The sequence below is a fragment of the Lithobates pipiens genome, unplaced genomic scaffold (assembly GCF_037356315.1).
Source record: "Lithobates pipiens isolate NorthernLeopardFrog02 unplaced genomic scaffold, aLitPip1_a1.2 Scaffold_22, whole genome shotgun sequence".
Lineage (NCBI taxonomy): Eukaryota > Metazoa > Chordata > Amphibia > Anura > Ranidae > Lithobates > Lithobates pipiens.
The window spans coordinates 40233056-40256169 of record NW_027507784.1 but is presented as its reverse complement, the minus strand read 5'-3'; the positions used below and the strand labels follow the sequence as shown (position 1 = coordinate 40256169).

General features: G+C 48.3%; 2 protein-coding genes across 3 annotated transcripts in view; one reads left to right on the top strand and one right to left on the bottom strand.

Annotated features, from left to right (window-relative positions):
- The window catches only part of LOC143923633 (sulfotransferase 1C4-like), a 168924-nt gene that overhangs the window by 66201 nt on the left and 79609 nt on the right, over positions 1–23114 (bottom strand). The window contains exon 1 of one of the 2 annotated variants that reach the window (XM_077447438.1): positions 6694–6818. The exons of the other annotated variant lie outside the window; for it this stretch is intronic. The gene's annotated coding sequence lies outside the window, so the exon portion shown is untranslated. Of the gene's footprint in view, positions 1–6693; positions 6819–23114 lie in introns of those variants that run through there. 2 annotated transcript variants of the gene reach the window in all.
- LOC143923635 (sulfotransferase 1C1-like) overlaps positions 1220–23114 on the top strand; it is a 35631-nt gene continuing 13736 nt past the window's right edge. The window contains exons 1-5 of the mRNA XM_077447440.1: positions 1220–1452; positions 6719–6899; positions 18401–18529; positions 18609–18706; positions 20333–20459. Of these exons, the coding sequence (XP_077303566.1) occupies positions 1438–1452; positions 6719–6899; positions 18401–18529; positions 18609–18706; positions 20333–20459 (550 nt within the window). The 5' untranslated portion in view covers positions 1220–1437. The remainder of the gene's footprint in view (positions 1453–6718; positions 6900–18400; positions 18530–18608; positions 18707–20332; positions 20460–23114) is intronic.

Here is a 23114-nt window from a genome sequence, read left to right as displayed (position 1 = left end):
AAATCTTCCTTATAGATGCTAGGGGATCAAATACTTATTTCACTCATTAAAATGCAAATCAATTTATAACTTTTTTGAAAGGCGTTTTTCTGGATATTTTTGTTATTTTGTCTCTCACTGGTAAAATTAACCGACCATTAAAATGATAGACTAATCATTTCTTTATCAGTGGGAAAACGTACAAAATCATCAGGGGCTCAAATACTTTTTCCCCTCATTGTAAGGTGTCAAGTCAGACGATAAGAGATTGAAGCCCTGAAGAAGTGGCTGTGAACACGCAACGTGTAGGCATTTTTTTATTGTCTGACGACTAACTCTATTCTTGTTTTTATATATGTGGGCCCTATGTTGCCCTTTTTTGTGATCTGTTCACTTTTAATGATTCGTAATAAAGATATGACTTTTTATATAAACTGTCTGTATATCTACTGTGATCTGAAATATCAGGGTATCATCGTTTAACGCCCTTATTCCTATTCTGTTTTTGCTTGACTTGACCTGCCTTTCTGTGCAGACATACCCTTTTTTCCCCCGAAAATAAGACCTAGACCTAGACCCTGAAAATAAGACCTAGTTAAATTCCTTGTAAAATCATGTAATCGGATCTGTAAAAAGATCATATAACGTGAAGTGTGTCTCCTTGTGTAACTTTATTGTGGAAAATACCTTATTTACAGAGCTTCTGGGCGATCACGTGACCCATCAGAGCTCTTCTCTTCTCCTCCAGGTGATGTCAGAAGCCCCTCCCTCTGCAACGCTCGGAGCGGGCTGACGTCAGCGGGGATCTCGGCCTCTCCCTTTGCAGTATTCGGAGCGGGGAAGAAGAGCGCCGGCGGGTCACGTGAGCGCCCAGTGAAATTTCACAATGATAACTCCTGAGCTGACAGGGGGAGGAACTTTTTTTGTACATACCGTAAGTAAATAAGACATCCCCTGAAAATAAGCCCTAGTGTGTGTTTTTTTTTCAGCCAAAATTAATATAAGACCCGGTCTTAATTTCAGGGGAAACGTGACAGGTGCGACTGGACAATTATGATAATTATAAGACTGAATGCTGAACATCCTTGTAGAAGTCCAACCATGAGCAAACCTTTTTAAACGAGTAGTGCGTCTAGGAATTAGGACGCCGTCCAGTGAACGCGCACGTTGGTTTAATTTTTTTGTTTTGTGTTGGCTGCTATGCGATAGACTGATATGGGGAAGCGGAAAGGTTTATTATTTTTACTGCGTTTGTTTCTCCCGGGAGTGGACTGTTTATTATTAATAAGAACGCGGGCGCATGAGTATGCTGTGTGCTCTCTGCTGAGCTCTGCCCTCAGATTCACTCTCCCGGGGGAACCCACCCTCTGTGACGTCCTACACCCTATTTATATTTTATTTGGACGCTTCTCCAGTCAGCAGAGCCGGAGCTGAGGCTGGAGAGAGGAAGAACACACAATGCAGAAGCCTGATGTGAGTAATGCGAGGGATCAGCTTGGGACTCGGGGAGGTGAGGGTGCAGGGTGAGATAAGGAAAGGTAGTGCAAAGTTTCACTTAACCGCAGGCACAATAAATGCATCGTACTCACCCAGCGCTGGGATAAGGTCCTCCAGCACCTGAGGCAAAAGAATTGTACCTTCTTTAAAATGAGCTGAGAACTACCTGAGCAGAATTGGTTGCAGGTCCTGACATTATGTGCCCCCCCCCCCCCCCCCTCCTGCTGAGGAGCCCAAGGCAACTGCCTCTTCTGCCTACCCTTCAGTGAAGCCCTGGCTGAGGATATGTAACATGCAGTGTGGGAGTGCAGTTAGTGCTGAAATTTCAGTGTGACAGTGCTTGAAGTGCAGCTAGAAGATTTACCATGACACTACAGTGTATTATTACCATTATAAGATACAATGCGACAGTGCTAGGAGCACAGTCATAAAATGCAGGGGCATAGATAAGGGGGGGGGGGGACAAGAGTGTCTGAACCCCCCATAGCGTCTGTGGTGCAGCAGATCACTAGAAGCACCACAGCTGAACTTCTGCTGCCTGTCAGACTTCAGAGACAGACAGCGGCAGTTCAGAGTGAAGGAGGTTCCCCTTAGCTTCTCCTTTGCATCGGTCACATGGCACAGCAGAGGGAGGGCTTCCCTTGACTCTGAACTGCCTGGTCTGGTTATTACGTTTCATTAAGGAGGGTCTGTACTGGAATCTGTTCTAGTGAGAGAGAGGGGTGATGTGTACTGGCAGTGATTTTGGCTTGGGGAGGGAAGTCATTTTTGTTTGTACTCTATCAACTGATGCGTGTTACCCTCTCCTGACCCCAGCACTGTGTGCATTATGCCCACCTAATCCCCTGCACTCTGTGTGTTACACACCCCTGGCCCCTAAACTCTGTGCATAATGCACTCCTGGACCTTTCGCTCTGTGTATTACACACTCCTGACAACTGCGCTCTGTGCATTGTGCACTGCTGACCCCTGTGCTTCGTGTGTTGCTCACTCCTAACCAGTGACGGCTGGTGCAAACCAACGCTACCCCCCCAAGCGGGAGATGAGCCCCCCCTTGGTGGGAGACAAGGCCGCCGTCCAACCTCCCGAGAGATGGACATGAATGTGGGGAACACCAACCCTCCCCCATGGGAGGAGGACAGCCTCCTTACCTTACCTCCGAATCTCCCCTCCTCCTTCCTCCCCTGTCTGAGCCGGGGAGTGATGGATGCAGGATGGCTGAGCCGCTGCGGGTGAACCATCCCTGGAGTCACAGTGACGGCTGGTGGGTCAGTCCGTCGGGCTTCCCCTGCTTCTCCTCCGGCTGTGCGTTTCCTCCTTCCTCCTCCGGCTGTGCGTTTCCTCCCTCCTCCTCCTCCTTGGCCAATAAGATTGCTTCTCCTTTTGGCCAATTGGGAAACAGGTCTCATGACCCACTTCCTGATTGGCTGGGATATAATATTCATTTGCTATTGTCACACAACTGAGTGGGCTTCACGCGCAGTGCTCTATGCTCTGAGCCCACCCTTTTTTACAGCCTATTAGAGCCTCTAATTCCCCCATTGGAATCCATGTGTCCGGCACCCTCCATGTAAATCGGGGGGCTGGATGCATAGATAGGGTGAGCGGTGCCCGTACGCCCCCTAATGGATGGGACACTACTGCACCTGACTCCCGCACTCTGTACATTACTCAATGCTGGCCCCTGTGCTTCATGTGTTACTCACCCCTGACTCCTGCGCTCTTTACATTATGCACGGCTGACCCCTGTGCTTTGTGTGTTACACACTCCTGACCTTTGCACCCTGTCACTATGCACTCCTTACTCCTTAGCTCTGTGCATTGCACACTCCTGCCTTCTGCGATCTTTGCATTATGCCCACCTAACCCCTACACTCTATGTGTTACTCACTCCTTACTCCTGCACTCTGTGCTTCATGTGTTACTCACTCCTGACTCCTGCACTCTGTGCATTAATCACTGCTGACCCCTGTGCTTCATCTGTTACTCTTCCTTACTCTTTCACCCTGTGCATTACGCATTGCTGACCTTTGTGCTTCATGTGCTATTCACCCCTGACTCGTGTGCTCTTTGCATGACACACTGCTGACCCCTGTGCTTTGTGTGTTACACACTCCTGACTTCTGCACTCTGTCACTATGCACTCCTTACTTCTTAGCTCTGCTGCCTTACACACTCCTGACTTCTGTGCTTTATGGCCACCTAACCCCTGCACTCTGTGTGTTACACACTACTGACCCCTGCCCTCTGTGCATTACACACTCCTGACTTCTGTGCATTATGGCCACCTAACCCCTGCACTCTGTGTGTTACACACTCCTGACCCCTGCGCTCTGTGCATTACACACTCCTGACTTCTGTGCATTATGGCCACCTAACCCCTGCACTCTGTGTGTTACACACTCCTGACCCCTGCGCTCTGTGCATTACACACTCCTGACTTCTGTGCATTATGGCCACCTAACCCCTGTATTCCTTGTGTTACCCACTCCTGACCCCTGCACTCTGTGCATTACACACTCCTGACTTCTGTGCATTATGACCACCTAACCCCTGCACTCTGAGTGTTACACACTCCTGACCCCTGCGCTCTGTAAATTGTGCACTCCTGGCTCCTGCACTTTGTGCATTATGAAGTTGTGTCCATTGTGCAATGTGTGTACTGGAAGGGAAGTTATAAGATGCAGTGTGACAGTGCTGATAGGGCAGTTAGAAAATGCAGCGGACGGTGTGGATCCATTTCACAGACCGGCAATAATCAGACTAATATGTGTCTGGTATAAGGCCAGGCTATGCTCCAGAAGTCATAGCTGACAAGTTCCAGGGAGACACACTGCCAACTCTCCCGTTGTTCATACATTGCCTGAAGCCACCAGAGATCCCAGACAAGAGCAGAAACAAGAAAACAGCAGCTGGAGAAGCGCACAGATTGTTGATCCAGGAGTGCGGGATCGCCTTCGGGGATCGGGAAAGGAATGTTCCCTGTTAGAGAGAACTGGAGCCACATGTATTGGGGTGCTGGGCCTTCCTCTGGATCCCCTGCAGGTTAGGGGTCTGCAGATACCGGTTCTTATTTATTTATCTTTGATCTTGATGGACCGGTGTCTTTTTTTTTTTCAAGCAAACTATGTAACTGTTGGATCCACCAGAAGAGAAAACGATCAGAGTAAATGTAAAGAGTTACTACACTACATAAAATTGTAACACATAAGGCTGCATTTATTTAAAAAAAAAAAATGCATAGCAATTCATCCAGTAATAGTGCATGTAGATTTGCTGTGAGGGGCAAAACAAAAATGAATGTTAGCCTATTTCCTGGGCTGGTCGAAGGTTTTTCATTGGTTAAAACTGAAAATACAGCATTTGATTATTAGATGGTGCTAAGTATCAGGGCAAGTTTCTATGATCCTTAGCGCCTTCTTGTGGCAAAATTAGGTATTTTTCTTTTTTTTTTCTAATGGAAACATTCAACCAGCTCAGAAAAAAAAAAAAAAAAAAAAAAAGACTATTATCTGTTTTCCTGCCCCATTTGCAAACTAATGTCGCGTACAAATGACAGGACTTTCCGGCAGGCTAGGTCCGCCGGAATCAGTCCGTCGGACAATCCGATCACGTGTGGGCCAATCCGATCATTTTTCACATAAAAAATTGGACGGACCTAGAAATAGAACATGTTTCAAATCTGTCCGACGGAATCAATCCCTATCCGGAAAACTGTTCGTTTGTGTGCTGTTCTGATGGACCAAACACGACGCAAGGGCAGCTATTGGCTACTGGCTATTGAATTTCCTTTTTTAGTCCCGTCGTACGTCATCACGTTCAAAGCGAATGGACTTAGCCCCTGTACACACGGTCGGAGATTCCGACAACCAAATCCGTCGGATTCTGTCCGTCGGATTTTGTCCGACGGATCTTGTCCGAAACTGTTGCATACACACGGTCGGACGAAGTTGTCGGAAAATCCGATCTTTCAGAACGTGATGACGTTATTTCGTTACAACGGGACTATGTTCAGGCTAGTAGCCAATAGCTTTGATGTAGGAATTTGATCTGAGCATGCGTGGCACTTTGTCCGATCGGAATTCTCTACACATGATCGGAGTATGTCCGATCGGAGCATTTTGTCGGAAAATATTTCCGGCAAGTTGGAAAATTTGGTCCGACGGATATTCTGACGGAAACAGTCCAATGGAGACCACACACAGTCGGAATATCCGACAAAACGCTCCGATCGGACACATTCCATCGGAATCTCCGATTGTGTGTACAAGGGCTTAGTCCGTTTGTGTGTGTCCAAGGTCCATCGGAACTCCGCCGAAGGTCCGTCGGGAAGACCGTCGGACCTAGTCTGTCAGAGAGTCCGGTCGTGTGTACGCGGCATTACAGGCACTGGGCGAATTGCTATGCAAAATTATTTTAAATATGCTACTACAAAGTGTTAAAAACTTATAGTTCATTAGTACTTAAAGCGGGAGTCCGCCGGGAGTTCCGCCGTTTTTTTTTTTTTTTTTGAAAGCCAACAGCTACAAATACAGCAGCTGCTGACTTTTAAAATAATGACACTTACCCGCCCAGCGCGCCCGCGATGTCGGCACCCGAAGCCGATCTCTCGATCGTCTCTCGGGTGCTGCCGCCGCCATCTTGGGTATGGGAATCAGGAAGTGGAGCCTTTCAGCTTCATTTCCCGGTTCCCTACTGCGCATGCGCGAGTCGCGCTGCGCAATAAAGATGGACCCCACTGTCTCTGGGATCTGTGTGTTTCCCAACAGGCAGCGGGGGACTTTCGGAAAGGGGCGTAGATCTACGCCCCTTTCCGCAGAGAGCTATCCAGGAAGTGGGTGCAGATAACTGTACTGTACAGGTACCTGCACCCCCCTCCCCCCTGAAAGGTGCCAATTGTGGCGCCGGAGGGGGGGAGGATTCCAATGAGCGGAAGCTCCACTTTAGGGTGGACCTCCGCTTTAAAATGTTTTTTTTTTTGTAACATTTTATTATTTCACTATTTGAAATAGGCTGGTCTTCTATGATATATAAAGCTTGTGTTTTTTTAATATGAAAATAATGGCTTTTACGTTTTTTTTTTATTGTAAACAAAAAATACAGCTTTTTTTCAGAATATTTTAGACTTTTTATGTATGCTCTCTTTATTTTTTATATGTGTATTTAAAAAAAACAATATTCAACAAATAATGAAGGTTAAAATAATTGAGAACATACCATTTTTCTGATGTTCCTTGTATAGTTAACTCCGAAGGATTATGCCGACATCCTCAACAATGTCCCGGAAGGTCTATTCTACAGGTTCCCGCTGTGCTTAGTTAATGGAGTACCGCTGATGAAACATATTGCGGAACAATGGGAGGGCGTTGAAAAATTCCAAGCCAGACCAGATGATATCCTCATAGCGACTTATCCCAAGGCAGGTAAGAGAGGCTTGAGTCTATGCTGGTTGATCGCGTGAATTATCTTTATTGCCCTTGTTGTCACCATACTTTTTCTAAATTAGAATTGTTGCAAACATAAAAGCATTACTCGGGCCATACACAGAGCAAATTTCAGGCAGTTATTGATGAACCAGCCGGAATTCACTCTGTGGGTGGTTTTGTCCCACCTGGCCTCCTTCAATCAGTTTGTTCAAGGGCATAATTTTATTATCAAAGTTCTTTCACATGGCCAAGATGAAGCTCAAGCTAAGCGAAGGATACAGACCAAGATCAAGGCAAGCAATGAAGGCTCAATTCAAGTGCAGGAAGCAGGCCAAAGTCAGGGCAGGCAATGTAGGGTCAAGGCAAGAGAAGGGAATAGGACAAGGTCAGGACAGGCAATGTAGGCTCAACTCAAGTGCAAGAAGTATGCCTAGGTTAAGGCAGGCAATATAAGCTTATGTCAAGTGCAGGAAGTATGCCGAGGTCAGGGCAGGCAATGAAGGGTCCAAAAAACAACCACTAGATGTCCCTAGTGGATAAACTATACAAATGTGTACAGACCCCTGATGAAGTCAGATGTGCTGACGAAACGCATTGGATGTAGTCATGCATGACACGTCACTTCCACCAGTAGTGGAATGCAGAACGGCATCCCCAATTCCATTCCCTTTATTTAACTTTGTACACTAGTAAAGTGCATTTTCAGCGATTATTTTTAATAATAGACCTACGTACTTCACCATGGGAGACTGTTTCTTTCTGCATCCCTCCACTGATGTCCGGAGATCCGGTGGGTGTCTTTCCTATGTGGTCTCGGAGGCTTCATTGCTGAGTCACTGGGACAGACAACGGGAACATCTAATATCCCCTTGCTGTATGTAACTCCTGTAAGGGGGGGTCATGTGAATCTGGTGATTAGGCTGAGTGATCGGTGTTGGAGGTGGAAGAATTTCAGTCACTTGATTGTTGGATCCATGAGATCTTTGCACCTTTGGAAATCACTTGTTGAAAGCTTTTGAACTATTATTTTTACACATTTGAATGAGTTTTTTGGACACGGCATTTGACCATCTGCCACTTACAATCTTAATGCTAATTTTTTTGTTTATTTTACACTTTCTGAATTTGTATAACACATTTGTATGATTTATCCACTAGGGACATCTAGTGGTTGTTTTTTGATATTGCTTCTGACACTTTATTGTATATCCATTTATAGGGTGCGCGGTTTATCACTCATTTTCACTGTATAGGTTTTAACCTCACAACAAGCAGCCCCTAAATTTATTTTAATAGAAATCACACTTTTTGCACAGGTAGGGAATAACATACAGTTACTCACCTACTTTTACAATGTAGGGTCCAGGCAAGTGAAGGGAGTAGGACAATGTCAAGGCAGGCAATGTAGGCTCAAGTCAAGTGAAAGATCTAGGCCTATGTCAAGACAGGCAATGTAGGGGAGAAGGTTAAAGTTAAGTTCAGGATGCAGGAAAAGTTCAGGGCATCTAGTGTAGGCTTAATTCAAATACAGGAAGCAGGGCACTGGGGGGAAAGGAAACTTAGGCTCAATTCAGAACAGATAATGTAAGCTTAAGTCAACTGCAAAAAGGAGAACAAGGCCAGGACATCAAGTGTAGGTTCAAGTCAAATGTGAGAGATTAGACAAGGTTAAGTTCATGTCAAGTGCCGGAAGCAGAGCAAGGGCAGGGCAGGCAATGTAGGGTCAAGGCAAGTAAAGGGAGTAGGACAAGGTCAGGACAAGCTATGTAGGCTCAAGTCAAGTGAAAGAAGTAGGCCTAGTTCTAGGCAGGCAATGTAACCTCAAGTCAAGTGCAGAAAGCAGGCCAAAGTCAGGGCAGGTAGTGTGGGGTCAAGGTAAGTGAAGGGAGTGGGATAAGGTAAAGGCAGGCAATGTAGACTCAAGTCCATTGCAAGAAGCAGTCCAAGGTCAGGAAGAAGGTTAAAGTTAAGTTCAGGATACATGACAAGATCAGGGCATCCATTATCGGCTTTATTCAAATACAGGAAGCAAGGCATGAGGAGGAAAGGAAACTGAAGCTTAAATCAGAGCAGATAATGTAGGCTTTAGTCGACTGTAGGGATGAGCTTCGTGTTCGAGTCGAACATCGGCTGTTCGCCCGTTCGGCGAAGTCCGAAAGTTTTGGTCCGTTCGCGCCAAATTCGTGTGGCGCTCACGGCCCACAATGCACTGCGATGGCGCAGTGCATTGCTGGCTCATGATTGGCCAAGCATGCACTGTGACCCCGCATGCTTGGCCAATCGCAGCGCCAGCAGCGAGGAGAGCCATGATTGGCCACAGGCAGGATGCCTGTGGCCAATCATAGCTTAGGCTGTGTAGTGCACGCCCCACACTATATAAGGCAGCCGGCGCGGCGGCCTTGTGTAGTGTGTTGGCGTCTGGAGCAGTTAGTGGGCGTTCTGTGTACCTTCAACACAGTACACACCGATTTTCGATCTTGCTGTTGTGTAGTGGTTGTTGTCTGCGTGCCCTGACCACAGTATACACCGCTATATTCACCTCACCTATATAGCTAGTGATCTATCTTTTATAATAGAGCTTGCAGTCAGTAGTGTTAGGAGCTAGTGCGTGCTGTCTGCGTGCTCTGTACCCAGTACATACCGCTATATCCACCTACATAGCTCTTCTCTATTTGAGCCCACTTGCCATCTGCAGGAGTTATTGGAAGTTGTGTGTGCCTCCAGCACAGCACAGTATACATCTGTATATACCCCTTTATCTCTGGTGTTCTATAATAAAGGCATCTGCAGGAGTTAGTGCGTGTTCTGTGTACCTTCAACACAATATACACTACCCAACTGCTTTTTTACCCAACTCCCTTCAGGCCATTACCATGTCTGGAAGGCCAGCAAGGAGAGGCAGACAGGCGCGAGCCGATAAAAGAGGGCAAGCAGGCTCTGTGTCTAGAGACAACAGTGCTGGTCGTGGACGCGGTGCATCGTCATCAGCACGTGGCCATGGGACACGCTTGTCCTTCTTTTCGGCAGCTGGACATGTTGAGCCGCAACATGCCAACGACTTGGTAGAGTGGATGACCAAGCCCTCTTCATCCTCCTCATCCTCTCTCACCCAGTCTCAGGGTACTTCCCTCCTCTCAATGTCATCATCAGTGACTCCTTCCCTAGACCCACCACGTCCTCCTGAGGAGTCTCCTGAACTCTTTGAGCACAGTGTTGGGTACATGCTCCAGGAGGATGCCCAGCGTTTTGTAGCCTCTGATGATGACACTCAGCTAGAGGAAGGCAGTAGCGTGAATGCAGCGAGAGGGGATGCTCAAGAAGGACAGCAATCTGGCAGTCATGTTCCACAAGCTGCAGCATACTGCCAGGTTTGCTACAGCGATGAAGAGGGAGGGGATGATGAGGGCACTGACTCCACGTGGGTGCCTGGTAGGAGAGAGGAGGAGGAGGAGGAGGCACATGTCCAACGAGGCAGGATGCCCTCCGGGGGCCGGCTTAGGGGCAGCACACTGACTGAATCACACCGCAGAGCTCCGCCTGTGCAGGGCGCTGCCTCTGCACGTTATGCTAAAAGTTCTTTGGTGTGGGCCTTTTTTGAGACGAGTGCATCAGATCGCACCGCTGCTATTTGCAACATATGTCTCAAGCGTATCTCGCGTGGCCAAAACATCAGCCGCTTGGGCACCACATGCTTGACCAGACATATGTTGACCTGCCATGCAGCTCGTTGGCAAGCGTACCTCAAAGACCCACACCAAAGAACAAAGCGGCCCTCTCCTTGCTCCTCATCAGCTGGCATCTCCAACCCCACTAGACCTTCAGTCCTCTCTGAAACCTGCTCTGAGAGGAATGAAGGTGTAGAATTAGGTGTGTCACAGCCAAGTGCTTCCGGGCACTCTGCTAGCAGTACACCCACGTCCGATTATAGCAGGCAAATGTCCCTGCCCCTGCTGCTGGACCGGCGAAAGAAGTTCACTCCCAGCCATCCACATGCCCAGCGGTTGAATGCTAGCTTGGCTAAATTGCTAGCACTTCAACTGCTGCCTTTTCAGTTGGTAGACTCGGCCCCCTTCCATGAATTTGTACAATGTGCGGTTCCTCAGTGGCAGGTCCCCAAACGCCACTTTTTCTCACGGAAGGCGATTCCGGCTCTCTACCGGCATGTGGAAGGCAATGTCCTTGCCTCGCTGGACAGGGCGGTCAGCGGTAAGGTGCATATTACCGCTGACTCATGGTCCAGCAGGCATGGACAGGGACGTTACCTGTCTTTCACGGCCCATTGGGTCACTCTTCTGGCAGCTGGGAAGGAGGCAGGACAAGGTTTAGTAGTGTTGGAGGTTGTTCCGCCACCACGCCTCCAAAATGCTACTATTGGTTGTGACACACCTCTCTCCTCCACCCCCTCCTCTTCTTCTTCCTCCATGGCCTCTCCCAGTGCTCTGTCCTCAGAACCAGCGGTGCTCCGTAGGCGTAGGCGTTCCAGGGGCTACGCAAGTACGCAGGCAAAACGATGCCATGCCGTGCTTGCGCTGGTTTGTTTGGGGACAGGAGCCACACTGGGGCGGATTCTTTGTCAGCTCTGCAGGGGCAGGCCGAGAGGTGGTTGACGCCACGCCAGCTTAAGCCAGGAATGGTGGTTTGCGACAATGGCACCAACCTCCTCTCCTCCCTCCGACAGGGACAACTGACCCATGTGCCCTGTGTAGCTCACGTCCTTAACCTGGTGGTGCAGCGGTTCTTGGGCAGGTACCCCGGCTTACAGGATGTCCTGAAGCAGGCCAGGAAAGTCTGTGTGCATTTCCGCCGATCATTTAATGCCTGTGCTCGGCTGGCTGAGCTCCAAAAGGAGTTGAACCTGCCCAAGAACCGCCTTATATGTGACATGCCCACCAGGTGGAACTCAACGTTGGCCATGCTGCAGCGGCTGCACACGCAGCAGAGGGCCATCAATGAGTATCTGTGCGACTACGGCACCAGGACAGGGTCAGGGGAGCTTGGATTTTTCTCACCACGCCAGTGGGGCATGATCAGGGATGCAAGCACTGTCCTGTCACCGTTTGAGGAGGCCACAAGGATGGTGAGCAGTGACAGTGCATGCATCAGTGACACTGTACCTCTTGTCCACCTCTTGGAGCATACGCTGCGTGGAATAATGGACAGGGCACTTGAGGCAGAACAGAGGCAGGAAGAGGAGGACTTCCTTGCCTCTCAAGGCCCCCTTTATCCAGACAGTGTTCCTGCTGTACCACACATCACACAGGAAGAGGATGAGGAGGAGGAAGAGGAGGAGGAGGATGATTGTGTCAGCATGGAGGTGGAGGCTGGCACTCAGCATCAGCAGCAGCAGCAGCAGCAGCAGCAGCAGCAGTCTTGTAGGGATGATTTACAGTCCCAAGAAACACGTGGACTTGTACGTGGCTGGGAGGAGGTAGCTGCGGATCATGTTGTCCTTAGTGACCCAGAGGACTCCGGACTGAATGCCTCAGCTAACCTACGCTGCATGGCCTCCCTGATCCTGCAAAGCCTGCGGAAGGATCCTCGTATTCTTCGGATCAAGGAGAGGGACCATTACTGGCTGGCCACTCTCCTTGATCCACGGTACAAGGGTAAGGTTGCCGACCTTATCTTGCCATCACAGAGGGAGCAGAGGATGAGACATCTCCGGGAGGCCTTGCAGAAAGGTCTGTGCAATGCGTTCCAAGAGACTGGGAGGTTACAAACTCCTGGTCCTGGACAACGTGTTGCTGAGGCATCGGTCAGAAGGAGCGGAGGAGAAGGTGGCCGTCTGACTGATGCTTTCAGACAATTTTTTAGTCCGCAGCCCCAAGGTATGATCGGTTCCAGCAACGATCGCCAGCGTCTGATTTACATGGTGCAGGAATACCTAGGGGCAAGGTCAGACTTGGACACCTTTCCCACCGAAAATCCTCTGGCTTACTGGGTCTTGAGGATGGATCACTGGCCAGAGCTTGCACAGTATGCAATTGAGCTACTGGCCTGTCCTGCATCCAGCGTTCTTTCGGAACGCACCTTCAGTGCTGCTGGTGGCTTTATTACCGATCACAGGGTGCGGCTGTCTACCGAATCAGTTGATCGACTGACCTTCATCAAGATGAATCAGTCTTGGATCACCCACAGCTACCAAGCACCTGAAGCTGATGTAACAGAATAATTTTTTTTGAAATATCACATCCCTCCTATGCTGATGCTGAGTGACTGTCCTGTTATGTTGATTGTCTATCCTCTTCCTCCTCCGATGATATGTTGGAAGAACATTTCTGTTTCTGGGTGATGCCATCAGCCCAATTTTTCTGCCCCTGTTTAACAGGGGCGTTTAAGTACTATTTTTGATGCAATGCTTTGCAGCAGGGCTAATTCCTGCAATAAAACTAGAGTATATGGGAGAGGTTGCAGTGTCGTGGCACCAGCACCAGTGCCTTAGGCCCAATTTTTCTGCCCCTGTTTAACAGGGGCGTTTAAGTACTATTTTTGATGCAATGCTGTGCAGCAGGGCTAATTCCTGCAATAAAACAAGAGTATATGGGAGAGGTTGTAGTGTCGTGGCACCAGCACCAGTGCCTAAAGCCCAATTTTTCTGCCCCTGTTTAACAGAGGCGTTTAATTACAATTTTTGATGCAATGCTTTGCAGCAAGGCTAATTCCTGCAATAAAACAAGAGTATATGGGAGAGGTTGCAGTGTCGTGGCACCAGCACCAGTGCCTAAAGCCCAATTTTTCTGCCCCTGTTTAACAGGGGCGTTTAATTACAATTTTTGATGCAATGCTTTGCAGCAGGGCTAATTCCTGCAATAAAACTAGAGTATATGGGAGAGGTTGCAGTGTCGTGGCACCAGCACCAGTGCCTAAGGCCCAATTTTTCTGCCCCTGTTTAACAGGGGCGTTTAAGTACTACTTTTGATGCAATGCTTTGCAGCAGGGCTAATTCCTGCAATAAAACTAGAGTATATGGGAGAGGTTGCAGTGTCGTGGCACCAGCACCAGTGCCTAAGGCCCAATTTTTCTGCCCCTGTTTAACAGGGGCGTTTAAGTACTATTTTTGATGCAATGCTGTGCAGCAGGGCTAATTCCTGCAATAAAACAAGAGTATATGGGAGAGGTTGCAGTGTCGTGGCACCAGCACCAGTGCCTAAAGCCCCATTTTTCTGCCCGTTTAACAGAGGCGTTTAATTACAATTTTTGATGCAATGCTTTGCAGCAGGGCTAATTCCTGCAATAAAACTAGAGTATATGGGAGAGGTTGCAGTGTCGTGGCACCAGCACCAGTGCCTAAAGCCCAATTTTTCTGCCCCTGTTTAACAGGGGCGTTTAATTAAAATTTTTGATGCAATGCTTTGCAGCAGGGCTAATTTCTGCAATAAAACAAGAGTATATGGGAGAGGTTGCAGTGTCGTGGCACCAGCCCCACTGCCTAAGGCCCACTTTTTCTGCCCCTGTTTAACAGGGGCGTTTAATTACAATTTTTGATGCAATGCTTTGCAGCAGGGCTAATTCCTGCAATAAAACTAGAGTATATGGGAGAGGTTGCAGTGTCATGGCACCAGCACCAAAGGCCCAATTTTTCTGCCCCTGTTTAACAGGGACATGTAATTACAATTCTTGATATAATATTTCACAGGAGGGCCCATTCCTGTGCCCACCCAGAGTAACTGTGAGGACTTATAGTGTTGTGGCACCAGCACCACAACCACCAAAGGTCAATTTTTCTACCACTGTTCAACAATGGCATGTAATTACAATTCTTGATATAATCGTTCACAGCAGAGCGCTCCAGCGACCAGCAAGAGTCCAGGTAACTGCACCCCCCTCCCCCCTGAAAGGTGCCAATTGTGGCGCCGGAGGGGGGGAGGATTCCGATGAGCGGAAGGTCCATTTTAGGGTGGACCTCCGCTTTAAGTTCATGTCAAGTGCAGAAAGCAGACCAGGGTAAGGGCAGGAAATGTAGGGTCAAGGCAAGTGAAAGAAGTAGGCCTAGGTCTAGGCACTAGGCAGGAAATTTAGGCTCTAGTCAAGTACAGGAAGCAGGCCAAGGTCAGGGTAAGTAATGTGGGGTCAAGGCAAGTGAAGGGAGTAGGACAAGGTCAAGGCAGGCAGTGTAGACTCACGTTCATTTGCAAGAAGCAGTCCAAGGTCAGAGAGAAGGCTCAAGTTAAGTTCAGGATACAGAACAAGGTCAGGCGTTCCAATGTAGGCTTAGCTCAAATAAAGGAGCCAGGGTATGGGTAGGGAAGGAAACAGGCTATAGTCAGAGCAGATCATGTAGGCTTAAGTCAACTTCAAAAAGCAGGGCAAGGCAAGGACATCATGTCATGTGTAGGTTTAACTAAAATGTGAGAGATAAGACAAGGTCATGTCAAGAGCAGAATGCAAACCAAGGTCAGGACAGGCAACATGCAGAAAGCTGGCTGAGGTATGGCAGTCATTTTTTTGGGCTGTGTAAAGTGTAGGAAACAAGTTGAAGTTAGTGACAGGAAAAGATTTGATTAATATCTATAATCAGGCCTAGTTACAGATCCACAGGATGTACAGCAAGCCAAGAGGAAGTGGGACTGAGCCAGTATTTCGGGCCAATCAATGGATAAACTATCTCCAGGTCCTAGAAGCACACATGACATCAATCAGGCATGCCATTGTAGACAGAAAGTTGTTCATTTCAACCAAACAAGCACCGCTGGTTGGTGTTAATGCCGGGTAATGTTTCTTTGTGTAATTCCAGCTCCAAAAGAACATATTGTTCTAGGACCAATGCCTGGCTGGTCTATGAAAGGAATCCAGAAAGGTCTTTTAATTATTGTTTAATTTTAAGTAATGTCATTCCTCTACTATAATTTAATCTTGGAGAGCCACAGGTTGAGCAACTAACATTCCAATCCTTTAAACCTTGGGTGTTAAGGTTGGCATTGGATGAATACCACTTAACAACAATTAATTGATTCAGGGCCGTCTTTAATATTGATTGGACCCTGAGCAAAAAATGTCTTGCTCCCCCCCCCCCCCCCCCATGCAATTTCGCTCTCCACCTTCTTTGAGACATACAATAAATAGCAGCTAGACTTGTACTGTATCAGATCAGGCAGCGATTGCGATTGGTTGCCAGAGGTTACAGCATATCATTACCGCTTAATAATTGGTTGCTAGAGGTTACAGCACACATTAAGGCTCACTGATTAGTTGCTAGATGTTACAGCAAAGGATTTCTGTTTGTTGATTGGCTGCTAGAGATTACTGTACAGTAATACTGCTCACTGGTTGCTAGAGGTTACAGCACATCTTCTCCTCACTGCAGGGGGGCATGATATACATATGAATGCCACCTTTATTTACATATCAGTGCCGCTGGCCTCAGCTATTTACATATGCATGTCGCTGCTATTTACATATGAATGACGGTTATTTACATGTAAACACGGGGTCTGCAGGTGAGTCGTCTGTACACAACAATAGGGCAGAGCTGGGCAGCATTAGTAGCAGCATTTCACACTGAGATATCAGGACACAGGAAGGGACTAAAACTTCAAGGGACGAAGGAATTTGAAGTGGGATAGCTGGCAAGCATGAGGCAGCTGCTTTGGGCCCCACAACAATGACAGGGCCCAGGGCAGCTGCCCCTTTTGCCCTGCCTTAAAGACGGCCCTAAATTGATTCAATTTTCAACTAAACTTCCTGTACAGATTCTGTAAAACGAATGCCCTGTACACACGATCGGACTTTCCGGCAGAAAAGTTCAGATGGAATCATTTTGTCGGACATTCCGATCGTGTGTGGGATTCATCTGACTTTTTCTTTCTAAAATTTTGACGGACCTAGAAATAGAACATGTTCCAAATCTTTCCGGGGGAACCAGTTCCTATAGAGAAAACGGTTCTTCTGTATGCTGGTCCGACGGACCAAAAAGGACGCAAGGGCAGCTATTGGCTACTGGCTATTGAACTTCCTTTTTCTAGTCCCTTCGTACGTCACCGCGTTCTAAATGATCGGACTTTGGTGTGATCGTGTGTAGGCACATCCGCTTCGGCGGAACTCCTTCAAAAAGTCCTTCGGAGTTCAGTCCGACAAAAAGTCCGCTCGTGTGTACGCGACATTACTTGTTACTTCTCTGCAACTTGTCCTTTGGTCTGATAATGTTTTTTGTGTGTGAAATTTGGAAAACATTCATGAACAAAATCAAAGATGCAACCCCAATGCAGTATAGTATAGTCCCCTTATGCCCCACACACACGGTTGGACATTCCGACCACAAAATCCGAAACTTGTGTTGCATACACACGGTCACACAAAGTTGTCGGGAAATTCGATCTTTCGGAATGAGGTGATGTACAAAACGTGCGATGGGACTATGTAGAGGCCAGTAGCCAATAGTTTTCGTCTCCAATTTTTTGCTAAGCATGCGTGGCACTTTGTGCATCAGAATTCTATACACAAAGTCCGATCAGATTTTGTTGTTGGAAATTTTTAGATCCAGTTCTCAAAATTTTTACGTTGGAAACTCAGAGGGAAAAAGTCCGGAAGAGCCCACACACAATCGGATTTTCCAACAACATAATCCGGTGTGATTTTTTCCGTCAGAATTTCCGATCGTGTGTATGGGGCATAAGTATACATATGGATGGTATAGCTTAATGTAACTTATCTCTTAAGTATCTTATCTGTGTGTCAAAGCAGAAGTCGAAAGAGATGCCAAAAAAAATGGCTTTTGCCGTAATACCCACCTTTAATCTACAGCTGTCACCAACTCTTTGAGCCCAAAGTGGACCTGCCCCCTGAGTACTACAGTCCTCAATGGCACTCACATGCCATTACTGTACATTAGTAAAGCAGTAGGTTCCAGCATTGCCGGAAGAGAAGAAATGAGTCTCCTACAGTCTGTCCTGGCTAACACAGAATTCAGCAGTGGGTAGAGTTCCCCAGAACAAGGAATTCGAAACTCAACTGACGTTCTAATTCTGCGTACACACAACCGGACTTTTCGAGGGACTAGGTCCGACGGACTTTCGGCGGAGTTCTGACGGACTTTCCGAATGAACGGACTTGGCCACACACAATCACACCAAAGTCTGACGGATTTGAACGTGATGACGTACCACCGGACTAGAATAAGGAAGTTCATAGCCAGTAGCCAATAGCTGCCCTCGCGTCAGTTTTTGTCCGTCGGACCAGCATACACACGAGCGGATTTCTCGGTAGGAACTGGGTCCGGCGGAGTTCCGGCGGAAAAATTTGAAACATGTTCCATTTCTAAGGTCTGTCGGATTTTTGCAAATCAAAAGTCCACTGCATCCCACACACGATCGAATGGTCTGCCAGAATCGTTCCGTCTGACCTTTGATGTCAAAGTCCGGTTGTGTGTACGCGGCATTAGCCTTCCCTGCTGTATTCAAGACAAAAAAAAAAAAAGTTTTGACTAGAGTTGGCCTTTAGGTTTACCATTATTCATTTTTTTCTCCTTATAATTTTTGTCTTTTCCTGTGAGGTCTCTCCAGGTACTACATGGATGCAAGAGATTGTGGACTCCATTATGAACAATGGTGAATTAGAGAAGAACAAACGTGCACCCACTCATGTACGTTCTCCATTCCTGGAGATCTGCTCTCCACCACCCGTTCCTTCCGGTGAGTGTAGTTTGCCTATCACAGTGTTTGGGTGATTAAACGATAGACTTGGCACTGATGGCTTCACTCTTCTATTCAGGCGTAGATATCTTGAATAATACTCCATCCCCGAGGCTGGTAAAAACCCATCTGCCCTTCAAGCTGGTGCCGGAATCATTTTGGGAGCATAAGTGTAAAGTAAGAATAATCAGATAAATATTGTGATGTATGAACATACCACAAAACGAGACACAAAATAAGCAAAAATTACGAGTAGGAAACCCCCCCAAAAAACAAAATGTGTTCTGTGGAAAAAGGTTTCTTTGGTTCAGTATTTACCAAAAATTGATTGGTTGTTTGCTATGATAAAAACCAAGTCCCACATGTGCTGAAAACAAATTAACAGTCTAAGAACGAACAGACTAATGCGGCGTACACACGGCCGGAATTTCCGATGGAAACAGTCCGATGGGGGCTTTTTATCAGATTTTCTGACCGTGTGTATGCCCATCGGTCTTTTTCTGTCTGCATTTCTGACGGACTTAGATTGATAGCCTGTTCTTCATTTTTCCGACGGAAAACCTTTCTATCGGATTTTCCGATCGTGTGTATGCAATTCCGACACGCAAAGTTCCGACGCATGCCTGGAAACAATTTGACGCATGCACGGAAGCATTAAACTTCCCTTTTATAGTGCCGTGTGTTGTATGTCGCGGTGTTATTGACCGTCGGAATTTGGTGTTACCGTGTGTAGGCAAGACAGTTTGAGCGAAATTCCAAACCATCAGAGCTTTTTCCAACAAAGAATTCCGATCGTGTGTACGCGGCATAAGGCCCCGTACACACGACCGGTTTTCCCCGTTGGAATAAACTCGGAGTTCCGATGCAATTCCGCTCAAGTTGTCTTGCATACACGGTCACACCAAAGTCCGACCGTCAAGAATGCAGTGACGTACAACATGTACGACGGGACTAGAAATCGGAAGTTCAATAGCCAGTAGCCAATAGCTTCCGTCTCGTACTTGCTTCTGAGCATGTGCCATTTTTGGTACGTTGGAACACCATACAGGCGAGCGGTTTTCCCGATAGGAATTTGCTCCATCGGAAAAATATAGAACATGTTGTCTTTCTAGGTCCGTCAGAATTTGACGTAAAAAAGTCCGAAGGGGCATACACATGGTCGGAATATACGATGAAAAGCTCCCGTCTGACTTTTTCTGTCGGAAATTCCGACCGTGTGTACGGGGCATGAGAGTGACCATCAGTTGAGCAGTTAACCCTTTACACACATGGTAGCTGCCATGTGTTATAGTGGAAGCATGCACCGTTTACAGCATCTGCTGTTGCGATTCTGACTTTAACCCCTTGGTGCCGGTGCCTCCTGGCCCTTTAAGGAGTTTAAGATGTTGCGAGGTGGGACGGGGTTTTATTATCATGTGACCACCATGATTGGCTGTCACGGCGTTCACATGATCGAGAAGCTCCCGGTCGCAAGCAGCGATCTGGAGCTTTCCGTTAGCCTCCGGTAAGTTAACCAGCACCAAGCGTACACTCTCGGCACAGATGTATTTTGCAATATTGCATGCAAATATGCAGCCACTTGGAACCAAGGCCCAACCATCGAGAGGCTGCATATTTGCATGCTGTCAGTACCAAGAGGTTAAACAATCTCAGAATCCCTTGCTGCCACACTCAGAGAGGAATGTAACAGGGTTTAGACTACAGTAGAACAGTATATTACATAGGAGACCCCCAGAACACCAACACTTTAGGAACACCTTTGAGCATATGCAAAGAATTGATGGTGTGTTTTACTGTTTGCAGACAATTTATGTTGCTCGGAATGCAAAGGACAACGCGGTGTCATATTATTTCTTCGATCGGATGAATAAAACTCAGCCTGACCCTGGGACCTGGGATCAGTACGTGGAAAGGTTTCTAACGGGTGAAAGTAGGTGAAAGCTTAAAGTTCATGTGAACTCAGTCACCAAAATCTCAAGTAAGCTTTTAGCTGATTTTACATTTTCAGGTCTCATTCACGTAATACCTGGAGATCTTGGCATGGACGTCCATCATGAAGGTGCAGGAACTTCCTGTTACAGGGTGACAACACTCTGTCCCTGTTAGTGATGGACGAACTTCCGACGGGACGTTTCGCGAACGCGAAACGCGAACGGACACAAACGTTCGCGAAAACGACCGTTCGCCGCGGGCTCCATTGACTTCAATGGGAGGCGAATTTCGCAAACCTTTAGGTCGAATTTGCGGCCACGGGGTAATTATTAGGGGGTAGCACGTAGTCCCACCACCTGGACAATAGCATAATACATGTATGAGGTGAATTTGGGATCGATAACTACAAGCATTTTTTTTTTATTTGGGAAATTGTTCTGACAATTCAGGACTATGGAGCTAATGAAGGCAATGGAGGAGAGGGAAGGTCAGGGACCAGGGTAGGCAAACAAGAGGGTGCAGGAGATACAGAGCACTGACAGCAGCACCGTAATACAGAGCACTGACATCAGCACCGTGACATACAGCGCTGACAGCAGCTCCGTGACATACAGCGCTGACAGCAGCTCCGTGACATACAGCGCTGACAGCAGCTCCGTGACATACAGCGCTGACAGCAGCTCCGTGACATACAGCGCTGACAGCAGCTCCGTGACATACAGCGCTGACAGCAGCACCGTGACATACAGCGCTGACAGCAGCTCCGTGACATACAGCGCTGACAGCAGCTCCGTGACATACAGCGCTGACAGCAGCTCCGTGACATACAGCACTGACAGCAGCTCCGTGACATACAGCGCTGACAGCAGCTCCGTGACATACAGCGCTGACAGCAGCACCGTGACATACAGCGCTGACAGCAGCTCCGTGACATACAGCGCTGACAGCAGCTCCGTGACATACAGCGCTGACAGCAGCTCCGTGACATACAGCGCTGACAGCAGCTCCGTGACATACAGCGCTGACAGCAGCTCCGTGACATACAGCGCTGACAGCAGCACCGTGACATACAGCGCTGACAGCAGCTCCGTGACATACAGCGCTGACAGCAGCTCCGTGACATACAGCGCTGACAGCAGCTCCGTGACATACAGCACTGACAGCAGCTCCGTGACATACAGCGCTGACAGCAGCTCCGTGACATACAGCGCTGACAGCAGCACCGTGACATACAGCGCTGACAGCAGCTCCGTGACATACAGCGCTGACAGCAGCTCCGTGACATACAGCGCTGACAGCAGCTCCGTGACATACAGCGCTGACAGCAGCTCCGTGACATACAGCGCTGACAGCAGCTCCGTGACATACAGCGCTGACAGCAGCTCCGTGACATACAGCGCTGACAGCAGCTCCGTGACATACAGCGCTGACAGCAGCACCGTGACATACAGCGCTGACAGCAGCTCCGTGACATACAGCGCTGACAGCAGCTCCGTGACATACAGCGCTGACAGCAGCTCCGTGACATACAGCGCTGACAGCAGCTCCGTGACATACAGCGCTGACAGCAGCTCCGTGACATACAGCGCTGACAGCAGCTCCGTGACATACAGCGCTGACAGCAGCTCCGTGACATACAGCGCTGACATCAGCACCGTGACATACAGCGCTGACAGCAGCTCCGTGACATACAGCGCTGACAGCAGCTCCGTGACATACAGCGCTGACAGCAGCTCCGTGACATACAGCGCTGACAGCAGCTCCGTGACATACAGCGCTGACAGCAGCTCCGTGACATACAGCGCTGACAGCAGCACCGTGACATACAGCGCTGACAGCAGCTCCGTGACATACAGCGCTGACAGCAGCTCCGTGACATACAGCGCTGACAGCAGCTCCGTGACATACAGCACTGACAGCAGCTCCGTGACATACAGCGCTGACAGCAGCTCCGTGACATACAGCGCTGACAGCAGCACCGTGACATACAGCGCTGACAGCAGCTCCGTGACATACAGCGCTGACAGCAGCTCCGTGACATACAGCGCTGACAGCAGCTCCGTGACATACAGCGCTGACAGCAGCTCCGTGACATACAGCGCTGACAGCAGCTCCGTGACATACAGCGCTGACAGCAGCTCCGTGACATACAGCGCTGACAGCAGCTCCGTGACATACAGCGCTGACAGCAGCTCCGTGACATACAGCGCTGACAGCAGCTCCGTGACATACAGCGCTGACAGCAGCTCCGTGACATACAGCGCTGACAGCAGCACCGTAAGCAGCCCCAGGAGGAAGTCAGCACAGCACAGGGATGGTGTGATCCCCTCATAATAAGAACCCCCAGGAGGAAGTCAGCACAGCACAGGGATGGTGGGAGCCCCTCATAATAAGAACACCCAGGAGGAAGTCAGCACAGCACAGGGATGGTGGGAACCCCTCATAATAAGCAGCCCCAGTAGAAATATGACACCGCTCAACCTCTTCAAAGAGGAGGGTAGGGGCATATAGTACGGTGTGCTTTTTTGGGTCAGGGAAGTGAGCCAAATGAATTAAGAAGGTCTGTGTGCTTGATTCCAAAAATTGTTTATAGACATATACATGGTCTACTGATCACATGTGTTGAATTCCTCCGAGATCCATGCCTCATTCA